Source organism: Mchenga conophoros, linkage group LG5, assembly GCF_057382185.1.
Source record: "Mchenga conophoros isolate Kocher_MC1m ecotype Shallow Benthic linkage group LG5, M_conophoros_male_GT1.1, whole genome shotgun sequence".
NCBI classification, from domain to species: domain Eukaryota; kingdom Metazoa; phylum Chordata; class Actinopteri; order Cichliformes; family Cichlidae; genus Mchenga; species Mchenga conophoros.
In genome coordinates, this window is record NC_140530.1 from 22131023 (window position 1) to 22144620 (window position 13598).

Sequence of the window (13598 nt, forward strand, 5' to 3'; positions counted from 1 at the left end):
GCGCCGATTGGCACCCAAACTGACTTGATAACGAAGAAACAAACCAGTTTATTAAAAGTGCCAACTATACTCAACACAAGTGAGTCTGCTGCTTTAGTCATAGCAAAAATCCTGCAGTTGTTTAGAGTTGTGTTTTTCGGTTATCCATATTCAATTCAGTCCTGTTGTAGTTACATAGCTTGATATAAAAAAAAAAGTCACCTCAACACACTTTATATTGTAAGGTAAGGACTGTACAATAATACAGTGAGACGAGTGAGACGATCCCCTGTGAACAAGTACTTGGTGACAGTGGGAAGGAAAAACTCTCTTTTAACAGGAAAAAAAACTCTGGCAGTACCAGGCTCAGGGAGGAGCAGCCATTTGCTATGACCAGTTGGGGGTGAGAGGAGGGAAACGGGAAAAATATATACATACTCTGTGGAAGAGAGCCAGTAAATCTAGAATGGTGCATAAACAAGTCAAAAGAAAGTCAAAAGAAGTGAGTCAAGCAAAAACAGATCCATTGCAGTGTAGCTAAGGGAGGATTCAGGATTACCTGATTAGCACTAACTATATTCTTTGTCAAAAAGGGAAGTTTTCATCTAAAAGTAGAAAGACTATCTGTCTCCAGAATCTGCTGCCCATTCGACTTTTAAATACCCAGGGAAGCACAAGTTAGCCTGCACTCTGAGAGCAAAGTGCTTTGGTGGTGTGATGTGGTACTATGTGGTTTATAAGAGAAGATGAAGCCAGGTTATTGTAGACCTTGTATGTCAGAATGATTTTAAATGAAATTCTCATATACAAGGGAGCCAATGCAGCGAAGCCAATGCAGGAGAAATCTGGTCTCTCTTTCTAGTCCCTGTTGCTGACATATTTTGGAGGGAGTTTTTGGGGCAGCCTGATAATAATGAATTACAATAGTCCAGCCTGGTAGTAATAAATGCATGAAGTAGGTACAGCAGTTATAGGAAGGTTTAGAGAACAAACATGTCTTTTCCCCCAAATATTAGGAGGTAATCTGTATTTCTGTTGCAAGCTGACATTCAAACGCGCATCTTCATGTTTGTATGTTACTGTTACTAATGGTAGATCAGTTAAGACAGTTCATTTGAAATAATTAATAATGATTTTTTGAGATACGTCATTTCAGTAATGGCAATTAGATTTTGATGAAATAACAGAAACTAGGACAGGACCCCCACCTCGAGTCTAGACGCTGGTGGTGATGGAGATGGAGCCTTGTTGAAGCTCTTTAAGTGACCGGAGTGATGTGGATATGGGTAGGAGGCTGGTTGCATGAATGGGAGTCTGAAAGACAGAATGACAGAAGAACACTGAGATTTAAAGAACATAGAAGGAACAGAAGCTCGTTGGCTCAGAGAAGGCGGGCAGGAAAGTGGTTGGACAAATGCAAAGTCAGCGGTTATTGCAGGATCATTAGGAAGGCAGAATTCTTTTATAGAAGTTTTCTGATTACATTCTGTCAGTATGTAATGTGTATCAAAATGATTAACTTTTGGATATGAAACTACACAAAATGCATATTTTCATGCCAAAAGACCACATATTTGATACACTTCTCAGATTTGTTTCCCATTTGTGAATTTGAAATGTAAACATTAATTATGGTTGTTACAGTGCACAGCTTTGTGCTCTTTGTGGTTTTTCAGTTAAATTTATACAAAGAATGTCTTGTACACATATTACAAGACTGCATAATTAAGAGGGTCTAAGAAACAGTTTTTTATGCTGATTTACAGAACTTTACACAAGCCTAAAGTTCTTTATGACTGTGCTTAAAGGGGACGATTTAGAGGGGGAAAATAGCTTACAAAATAAAAGCAGTAGCAGTATGTTATCGTTCGTGTTAGTCATGCCTTTATAAAGGGCACCATATGGGTCTTGTCTGGTTTGTGCTATCCGTGTTCATTTATTGGTACATAAAATGTACAAGTTAGGTTCATTGCTCTGTCAGGCTGTGTTTGTGAGTGCGTGTGTGCATGTGTGCGTGCATGTGTCTGGCCATGGCAAGTGCCAGCCTGGCAGCAGGCATTAGTCAGAGCACAGACAGAACATGCTGTCTGTCAGGCCGTCGCGTTGCTATAGTGACACTGTCTGCTTCTCTCAGGTGCTTCTGGGAAACCATTCCTCACCCAAACCAGCCTGTCTGGGTGCCAGCCACAGGACACAGCTCCTTTTTTCTTCTCAGCAGACTCCCTGTCCGTTTCTTTGCCAGCACTCGTTTGTTCTTTGCTTCATCCCCTCTTTGAACGCATTCACGGGGCTCAGGCTGAGATCGTTGACCCCATTCTGCATTGTGAGGTGGGAAAAAAAAAAGAATAAACTAAGAGAAACATGATTTCTGAATTTTATTTCCAGCTACATGCACACACACAAAGGATGCCAAAGTCCTGACATCCTTCAGGTGATCCTTTTTGGCTCTGACCATGCGTGACCTCACTCCACCTGAGTTTCTGCTTTTTGTTATTGATTGCTCTGCTGCAGCCCCACACACCCACATCCTCCTCCAAAAACACACACACACACACACACACACACACACACACACACACACACACACACACACACACACACACACACACACACATTCAAGAGCTTTTGTTGTGGGTTCAGTTTTGTTTTAGTCGAACTGCTTAAACACAAGCCTCAAAAAAAATAAAAAAAAATGTTCCCACCTTTTGTTTTGTATTGAATCTTAAATACATTTTTACCAGCAAGTGCCTTTAGGGTATATTACTGTATTCTGTATCATATTAAATTGTACTGTGTTTACTCCCTGCCCATGTTTACACTTGCACCTACATTTTCGCTGCAGCTGAGCTACTTGGCAGGAGATAAACAATGTTAGTCATATCGTTCTAAGTTACTATATGTAAGGTTTGAGAATGAATGAATGCAACAGTAAGACAGCACCAGTCTCACATGGAGTTTTTAATCTATGCAGACATTACTGTTTACTTATTAGTGATTAAACTGATGATAAATGAAATCATTTGGCCTATTGAATTTATAAAATGTTGCTTATTTTTGTTATTTGTGCATGAAAATGGTGACTTTATCAATTAGGCAGCCTTTAAAGTAGTTGCTAGACATGGAGACTTTTAATTGGCAAATCATTTTAACCAATATTGTGATCTTTAGCACAGATGGGGCCAGTTTGTTCAGCTGCATTTGTTGAGGTTTTTAGAAAACATTCTCTCCAAATGTAGTGATTCTTTCAACTTAAGCAAACAGTTCATAGCTGATAGTTTTAGGACTACTTTCATTGTCAGACAGATATGACTTTACTGTATTGTGAGATTCATTTTCCACCTTTTTTGCTTTTTACCTCACGCCAGGGTCCAGTCACCTGTGTGGCCTTCTCTAGAACAGGGGAGTACTTTTCCTCTGGAGGCTCTGATGAACAGGTGATGGCAGAGTATTCTAACATTCTTCATTACTAACTTTAATGGAGTGTTGTTATTTAATACATTTATATCTGGTTCACAGGTAATGGTGTGGAAGAGCAACTTTGACTGTGTTGAGTTCAGTGATGGCGTCAGACTGCAACATAAAACTGCTTCCAGTTCACAGACACCAACGGCTACTTCCACAACTCACTTCCCCCTTAATTCGCATACATCTGTGTTACGTAGCAAGGTAAGTCCAAACAGAAAGGAACATGGAACCCAACAAGATGGCTGTTTTGGCTTTTACCTTTATTCAGAAGCTGAACAAATATAGCCAGAAACTGTCAAATGATAGGCAACAGAGGTCGAGGTCCAGTCAGTGGGGTCAAACCCAGGATTCAACTACTAAGGGCATTTTAAACCCTATGTGGTGTCTCCCCTTAGCACTTGCCCATCGGGTTTCACTTTGTGACTGTGTGACTGTGCAGTGATTAGTGTTGTGTTTAGCAATGAGAATAAAGAACTAAGTCAGAAACATATGCTTCCAAGCACATCGTTTCCTTTATTCATTACTGGCACGTTTCCCAGTTGTTTGGTTACGGTGTTTTCACACCTAATTGATAACATGTCATTATGTTCCATATAAACCACAGGTGATCGCTTTAATCTGGTAGTGATCACCAGTATGTAGGCCTGCATGACCCTACTAGTGACTGGTGTTTGCCAGACAGTTGCTAACCAGCATCTAGCAACCGCTCTAGCCAGCAAGATTTTATGTTGTTAAAGGGTAGTTTTATAATTTGGTTGTTAGGATATGCCAATACAAATGTATATAACTAAATATGTCTACCATAAATCCTATACAAAATGCACTAATTGAAACGTATGTGTGCACATGTATTTCATGCATGTGTGCTGGCTGGCTGAAAAATAAATATGAAAAGACACAAACATGTGCACAGATGCCTCTCAGCTTATTTCCTCCCTTCCTTTGAAGTTCTTAGATTTGGCCCAAAGCCACATTCATATCCCACATGCAGGGCAGGAAATGCCTGCTTATTCACCATCTACACTTTGATATGGAGGATATTCTTTTTCCTATTGAAATGGAGGAAAAAATAAAATAAACTGCATGATACCGCAGGTGAGTTTTAAAAATGTAGTCGATCACAACAAATTCTTGGAACTGAAAAGAGTCCGTCGGTGATAATATTGTGTTGTGCGTAGTGATCTTTGAAGAGATTTTAAGTGTGTTTGTGGTTATGCTTCTGTTCTCACGACCTATAGTGTGACTTTATTTTTTATAACTCATTAACAAAGAGTTTGCTTCCATTAGCACACTGCACTATGCTGTTACTGTTTTGATTTAATTTGACAACTAAGAGGGTTTGGATAGTATTCTGACAGCCAATCAATGTCATTTAGATTGTTTGAAAAAAAGAAAAAACAGCCTTACTGACTCTAGTCCATTTTGTGGGAGCGCTTTCTCCAATTTCACGGGAGTAATTTGGTAGAACACAGTTCCTTGTTTTTCATTCGGAGCCTCCACTCACTCCTATTCCACCACACCCTGTCTGTCTGATGTTTCTATCTGAGGAGAAAATACAGCTGATGTGCTGCTAAGCTGCAGCTAGCTGCAACTTAAATAAAAATTGATGATTCTACAGTTTTAAAAAGTGTTTGGAAAACACTCCTTTGGGGTGCGATTACCGGCCTATCGTTTCCATAACAACTGAACTCCTCACACTGATGTATTATTAAAAAGCAGAAACAGTTAACACAAACTGGTGATCAGCAATTTTTACTCAGTCTAAAATTTATTATTAACGTAAATGTTAGTGACCAGCTGCTGAAGCTGTATAAAAAGTTTACTTTACCACTTTAAAACATAAAAACCTTTACAATATCTTCGTAGCGTACCCACTAGAGGGGGTACCCGTTAGCAGCTGACATTATAACAACCATTTCATGAACTTATCTGACGTCTCTTAGCAGTTTAAGTTCTGATGTTTTGTCCCCCACCTTTTTTTTTTTTTTTTTTTTATCAGAGTGGCTGAAACATTTTGGATTCCTTCAATTTCACACAAAAGCCAAAATATACAGAGAGTTGACAAAATGCAGAACAAGGAGATAATGAAACGGTTTACTTTTGAATGCCTACACATAGCTCCAGATGGGGTATGAATTAAAAGAGCACCAGGGAGTTTTCTGAAACGCAAGGCAGTTATGGCTGTGACAGTGGGAGGGGGTCAAAAATTACTTGTTGAGGACTGGATTAAAACCATAGGAGGAAGGCAATATTAAAACGATCAACCGCAGAGAAATGTGACTTTTGTCCTACTAAGTTTGGCCAGAGCAAAAACTTGGAAGTGACCGAAAGGAGTGTGAGCCAAGGATAAATGAGAAACAAACAGCAGAGCTGCCATTAGAGATGTTTAAATATTAAAAAGGCTCAATGTGTCATGGACGCACACAAAGGAGACTGGTGTCACCGGTCGTCTGGGAAACTCCTGGGACCGGTTTGGTTTCAAGCCTTTTGACTTCTATAGTGTTACTTACATCAACAAGGGCACAGCCTAGGTCTTTCCTCTCTTTCTCTCTCTGAGACACACACATGTGCAGACACGCATAAACAAATCCTGGCTCTCTGCTGTTCTCCCTCCTACTGATTGGTCTGCTATGAGCTTGGATCCACCCACAGTGAAGCTGCCTTACCTTTAAACTCAAAAATCCAGACTGGCAAACTTCATAGTAAACAAAGGTGAAAAAATGAAAATTAACTGTTAAGTGCTGTTTACAATTTCCATTAGAGGAAAAAAAATACATAAACACAATGTCCCCAGCATGTCATCTCACTCATCGGGGTTTCCACCAGTCTATCCGACCAATCTCAACAGCCTGCTGTGCCTAAGATGACCCCCTGCTGGGCCGATGCACTGGCGATCTGTTTGGTTTTTTTCTCCAGACAGCTGCTAAAACGGAAGAGTCCATATGTCTGTATTTATTTGTTTATACTTATTTTATTTATTTAAAAACAACAACAAAAGGAAGTTTGCTGATGTTTATTACGGCATTGTTCCTGTAAGCAAAGATTGATCATCAAGTGAGCTTAAAAAAACTATGAAAATGTTTTTTTTTAAAAAGGAAGTAAAAACAAAGCCAGACACACATTTCATAAATTTTGAATTTTGCACCTCCAAATCTTCGGAACAACTTACCTTTTTTACATAAGAGTTGCCCATTCTTTTTAAATCACTTAAAAAACCCTATTATCCTAGTGTCCTGTCTTTTCTTATGCAAACACAGTCTTGTTTACTTGTTTTCATTGTTTTCAGTGTATATTTTGTATAACCTGTACAGCAATTTGGCCAACGGAGGTTGTTTAAAATATAAATGTGTCTGTTTATCCATTTATGCCCACTAATTAAGGTAGGAAAGGCAGGATATCCTTGTCACACTTTGAGCAACTAGCATTATAGTGTTATTCTTAAGTCTTCTTCTTAAGTCACATACATAGCCGACATCAGTCCAGCAGTGAAACTCATCCGGTTCAACCTATTATAAAACCATCATTCTTATAAAAATAATAGCATTTCTGTATATCTTCATCCACATCTGTAATCTTTAACAAAGATGATATTTACTTAAAAGCTCCATTGATCAGCTTCAGCTAGAAGTGAGTGTTTATCAAGCATCATCTATGTGAAGGTGAATATTTCTAACATTTTTCTTAGACGCCTAGTTTAAGTAGTTTGCTCTCAGTGTCCTTTAAAAAAGCACCTGCTTTCTTAATGCCATTTGTGGAACTTTCACGGCTGCTTTTTCTTCTGTCTGCCTTTCCTTTCTGTGCTGTGAGAACAGGATTGTAAATGGATTTAATAGCTCTTCCACTTGACAGCCGTTATTACAGATGTGCCTGAAAGGGTGATTAGAAAATGGGCAGCTGGACCATGTAGAGAGAAATGATTAGTGCAATGTACGAAATGTATTCTCTTCTTCTGAGAACTCCTGTTCTTGTTTAACCCCACTGAACCCTTTCACTGGGAAATATGATTTTTCAAATACAGCTGTCTGAAGTTTGAGCACTAATGGAAAAGCAGCTCTTCACATCTGCTTGATTAAGAACCAGCTGTGGTTCAGTTGTGATGTTTGCACTGGCTCTCTCTCTTCTTAAAAACCCCCACATGGATTCATAGGTTACATGTGAGATTAATGATCCTTATATTTGTATTGTGTTTGACAAATTTGTTTTTTATGTTTTGGAAAATCCAGATTCTAAAGCCACCCAGAGAGCTTTGTCAGACTGTTTGATTGTTGCCTTGTCAGTTTATCCCGAATCATCCACAGGAGGTTTTTGATCCATTTCATCAACCTCCAATCATCTGTTAAAACAAAAACAAATAAATGAGGGATCTGTATCCAGGTCTTGTTCTCATTTAAAAAGAAAAATGTCTATATCGACTCACTCCCAGCAAAATAATTTCATAATTATTCCTCTGAGTCATACAAAAACATAAATTACTAGTAATTTCAGTATCAGAACATTGAAAATAGATAAAATGACAACAAATATGAAAAGGAGACCCCAGTTTTAATCTCATTTAAACACCTTGGTCTGCATGGACTTGAAGTTCCCACTGTTTCCACAATAAATAAAAACAACTTGGTCAACAGAAGATGCACTGCGATCTCTAAATCTAGTAAATGTATTTGGAGTGTGTGCTACCTGCTACCCTTTTCAGTATAAAAAATAAATTTATAATAATAAATTTAAAAGGATGTAAAAAGCTAGTATTTGTAATTTATCCTTTTTTTCTTAATCCTAGATCTCCAGTGAAGCAGTAGCTGAATGTGTGAAGTTATTATTAGACCAAACATATAGAAATATGAAACAAGCTGTTTTTAGATAACATGCCTTATAGTAGTTTAGCTGGAGACTCCTTTAACATGTTGTGTTTTAGTTTGGCACCAGCTTTGAGATATCGTCCAATGAAAGCACATCAAACATTTTAACAGCTGGCTCTGAGAATATAGCACTAGTCTTTGTTGAAAGTATTTGCACATAAATATAGCATAAAAAAAACTTGCTAATGTGTTTGAAGGTGCACAATTGGACAATCCGAGATTGAATGGGCAGTTAAGATGGATGTCCTTTTCAGTGCGTACTACATAAGTATGCTTACCAATAGGGTTGTCCACAATAGTATGATTCTACATTTTTACATGATTATATGATATTTGCCATATCAATGATATGGCAAAACCATTGTTTACTTTCCCAAGCACATGCAACAACGGCACATGCCCAAACATGTCTGACAGAGAGAGTTGCTTGTCAGCCTCCTGACGATTTAGTAAAATGGGAACTATTTAATGAAGCACAATGTTTTGCAAAAATATGGGGAAAAAATTGTTCTTGCTGAAGGTGGAAACTACAAAACTGTTTTTTCCACTTGGGGTAAAAACACACCATCGAGTAAAACCAAGACATGAAGACACGCAAGGATGAGATAACTAGTAGCTGGTACTTTTGTGTAACCAAGAAGTAAAAAAATGACTCATTGGTGGAGCTCTTGCTAATTGCAGTCCACACGACAGGAAGGACATTTCTGATGTGGTTACATGGTGAAAAGGCAGGGCTTTAGACAGCTAGTGAAAAAACAAAGGTAGATAATGTTTTTGAATTTCAGTTTTATGACAGTCGTGTTGTGCGTTTACTTAGAATTTTCATGGAAAACGCTACCAAGGCTACTTTTATGCTTACATGTGACTTCTGCTGTGTCACTGCCATTGCTGCTGCTGTTGTTGCTTCTGCTGGCGATATATTCACACTTTGAATTAAGTAGTCTGTCGTCAGTGACAGTAGCTCATTGGAAAAGATGGATTGAAAATGCCCTTCATCTTATTTGCACTAATAAATGCCGTTGCCTGCAAGCTTCAATCACAGATAAAATGTTCTTCAGTATTTTCTATATCACCATAAATTTCATTATCACACATTTCCTTGAAATATTGTGATCATTGTACGGCTGTGTCACATACCTGTGATACTGAGACACAGATTTTTAAACTTAATTTCTAAATCTACTTGTGTGGTTTTTGTGTATAGGATGAAAGTTAAAAGTGAAAATATAGCATAATATACAGTTTTGTTCCTTTCTTCTTGTTTGTTTCCCTTTCTTTTTTGTTTGTTTTTCCATTAGAAACTGTGTACAACGTATCCCCAGATTACATAATCCTGATAGAGATGGCAGGTATTACTTTGACAATCAGATAAATAAATAAATAAATGAATGAATAAATCCATCTGAGGTTCATTAGGTTTTTCACAATCATTCTGGTTGTAATGATTAGACTACAAGTCTGATTTGACTGATGGACGTAATAGAGACACGTGGAGTTTGACCTTTTTCTGGCATGAATTAAACATGTCGCCCTCACGTGGAGACCTGTTTTTTAGCATCTCTTTACAGTTTTTCACTTCAAGTCATTAAACACAACAGTAATAGATCCTGCCAGTTACCAACTGTTACAGTTTAAGTAATGCTGGGAGCTGCACCTGGAAGTGCAAGCTTCCTAGATTTTCCTTTTCATGTATAATTTAGCCGTTCATAATTTATTATTAATACAAGCCCTTTTATCTCTCTTATACTGCCACAAGTCTCTCACACGTGTCGCCTGAGAGGAAGCAGAGGAGAGAGAAATGTCAACTGCTCGCCTGAATTTGATAGTTTGTATCTCTTAGAAAGGGTATTCAAAGGCTTTATGAGTTTAAAGGGATTGAGGAATCATAGAAATGCTCTAATATGGTGCTTTTATAAATTGACTTATGTACAGAGAAACAAAATATAGTAAACAGGATGCTGTTTGGCTGAAAGGAGAAACCACAGACGTTGCAGAACACTGCTGCCCAAACATCCTACTGCAGGCTAATTAAAAAAAATGAAGAAAATGTGAGCCCGTTTACAGTTAATATCAAAAACCTGTATATCATTAGAATATAGAGTCGAATGTAGAAGCATGCATATGCTAAAGCATATGTCAAAAAGAGTAGTCATCGAAGTATATTAACTCCTGACTCCAAAGGTATGAGAGGAACATACCTTTGTAACATAGTTAACAAGAAGCACTCAGATAATACAAATTTCCCCCAAGGCAGCTCACCTAATCTGCAGTAGTTACTTACACACTGTGTAAAGCGCTATACAAATACAGACCATTTACCATTTACCAAACACACACACACACATAAACAACCGCAAAGTTCGGGCTATTGTTATTTGCCCAGTTTTAACCCATATTAATTTACTAGTATTCTACTAAAATTATTCATTGTCATTTTCATTTAATTGTCACGTAAAATTTGTTTTTTAGTGTGAATGTTAGTAATAACCCTCAAGTTTCAAATATCAAGTTTTTCAAAACAAACAAAAGAAACCATTTTAAATAGCTCTGTGGCGTTATTATCACTTTCAGATCAGTCCTAAAGAGGGCGCCACATGATATATTAAATCTTTTTTTTTTACAATACTTTCTATATGTTGACAATACATACCACATTTAGGAGGATCATAGTTTCTAAGATATAATGATGCTGTGTTACTGATGCTCATCATCACTTTTTCACAACATGCTCGCTGTGTGATGCCCTTTAGACATTTAAGCATTTCAAATGAATATCTAGTAGGGCTGCCACGATTAGTCGACTAGTCACGATTACGTCGACTATCAAAATCGTCAACGACTAATTTAATAGTCGACGTGTCATTTGAAGCTTTGTAAGATCCCAAAAGACGCAGGAATAAGTAGTAGGATTTAAGAGTGTAATAACGGACTGAAACAGAAGATGGCAGCACTGCATGTACAAGGATGCCAGCTGCCGTTAAACCGCGAAGAAGAAGAAGCAGTGTCCGATATCATAGCTGTTTCCAAATTCAGGAACCGCATCCTCCTATGCCCGCATTTGTAGGCAGATTACGTTGCAGCGACACGACGAAGACTGTCCAAAAATCGAAGACTCCGACAAATGCGCCCTTCATTTCCCCAGATTTGATGGATGGGTCGGGTGTATACTTCATGGCCCAACCTATCCCAGAAGTCATAGCGCGGCCCTGCTCAGTTTCCAACAATGGCGGCAGCTAGTTAGTTTTAATATTACTCTTATTATTCTTTCTGGGTCACAAAATAAACATTTAACATATTTTAAGGCGAGAATGTAGCGTTTTCGGGAACGCCTGTTACCCACTAGCTCGATAGCTAGCCGGGGTTCAAGGCTCACTAGAGCCTGTGAGAACACCGGACTCCCGGCAAATCGTTTTCAAACCCACCGCCGTCTTTCACTACTCAGGTTAAACATGATATATAAGTCACTTAGATAACTTCAAAATGTTATTGTTTAGCTTTTTTCAGTATTTTATTTGTTCCTGAGTAAATCGGTTTGGCTGAGATTAAAGTTATAGTTTTTCCACAGATGAATAAACGTCAAGCAGACAACTGATTATCAGAAGTGTGAGATGCTTGAGAATTTACTACGGTGTCCTGTTATATTTTAAATAGCAAGGAGCAGACGCCTGAGTTTATTAAACTCCACCGAAACAATCTTCAAATTTCATTAAAATTTAATAAACTATCGTCTTGTCTTTATTTTTAGTTAGCACATACCTTAAACACTTAAAGCTGTAAGCTAATGATAGTTATATAAGAGCAGATGCATGCGGTGCAATAAGCTGTACGTTTTACGTCCAATGGATGCATGATCTGATTAGTCGACTAATCCACAAACGATTATCAAAATAATCGTTTGTGGCAGCCCTAATATCTAGTTTGCTTATATTTTGGCCACAATATTTTTTTGTGGGCTATTAGCACAATTATGTTTTTTATGGTATTTTGCACACACTTTAAGTATCCCTGGCTAAAGCTACTTGAAATTGAAGGAACTTTTTGTATTTTGTGTACTGTTATTTTTGATTTACTTATTTTAATTTTCCATACACTCATTGACAGAATGGATGTGTGAAAAAAAATTGTGTAAACGAAGCTAGTTACACTTCATAAATTGGCGACCAACTACATCTTCTATTTTGAAAAGGGACTCTAACGTGACCTGGATAACACTGATGATGCCAGTACTTATTTGCTAGTACCAGGTTGCCCACTTTTACTCCTAATAGCAAGTGGATATGCATTTACCGTGTACAGTTATTTGCTAATAATTCATCAGTACAACATTTAACATTTTTAGAAATGATGAGATAATTATGAGATGGTTGTGTTTAAATCATCTAATGACAAACAGGTGTTAAATCCACCCTTCTTCCTCTGCTGATCATCCGCTATTACACAATAATGCCTTTGGCAGAAATTCATCGCACCAGGAAGAAAGTGACTAATGAGACAGTAATGCTCTGTTTATTCATACAGGGGCAAAGGCCACCCATACCCATTACTCTCTCAGAATCAAATTCACAGGGATTTCATGAGAAGCAAATTTGATATGCTTATCCTTTAACATACTTGGAATGTGAAGCTTCGTGATAATTTGCCAGTGATGGGAACTGTACCAGAAACATGTAGGCCTATTTGTTAAACACAGTAAGCCAGCTGCAAGATGAGGTCTCTCTGGCTAAAGACTGAAAGTGTGTGTGATTCAGGTTGTCTCTGCTCAACACAGCTAAGTAAATCTGAATTTGCTGTTGGTTTGTGGTGTGGCCATAGATGCATTAACGTACGTGTGTGTGTGTGTGTGTGTGTGTGTGTGTGTGTGTGTGTGTGTGTGTGTGTGTGTGTGTGTGTGTGTGTGTGTGTGTGTGTGTGTGTGTGTGTGTGTGTGTGTGTGCCAGTAACATCTATTGCTGACAGGCAGATCAGCGCTCTCTGATCACATCCGCCTTAATCCTTCTATCTACCCTCCACCCCTTCCCCCACTTTCTGTCTCTAGCTTCACATCTGGGTCTCTCTCGTGCTCACGTGTGCAGACAGACGAGCTGCAAACTCACAGCAGGCTTTCCTTCACAGCCCAACACACACACACACAAACCACTACACTGTGTGGCTCAGCTTTAGGACGTGGAGTGGAATGTGTGTGTGTGGGATGGGTGTTCAGAGACTGCACTAACTGAACTTTAATTTCCTCGATCATTCTATTACCATTATCGCTGAATCACCTTTACTTTGTAGTGCAAATAAACCCCCATCAATCAC

At 38.3% G+C, this 13598-nt stretch overlaps 1 protein-coding gene across 3 annotated transcripts in view; it reads left to right on the forward strand.

The window, feature by feature from the left end:
* poc1a (POC1 centriolar protein A) overlaps nucleotides 1-13598 on the forward strand; it is a 52249-nt gene that overhangs the window by 18183 nt on the left and 20468 nt on the right. For 2 of the 3 annotated variants that reach the window (XM_085274254.1, XM_085274255.1), the window contains exons 8-10: nucleotides 2114-2307; nucleotides 3345-3413; nucleotides 3573-3645. In XM_085274254.1, coding sequence (XP_085130380.1) covers nucleotides 2114-2307; nucleotides 3345-3413; nucleotides 3573-3645 — 336 coding nt within the window. Of the gene's footprint in view, nucleotides 1-2113; nucleotides 2308-3344; nucleotides 3414-3495; nucleotides 3646-13598 lie in introns of all 3 variants that reach the window. The other variant, XM_085274256.1, reaches the window with a different exon arrangement.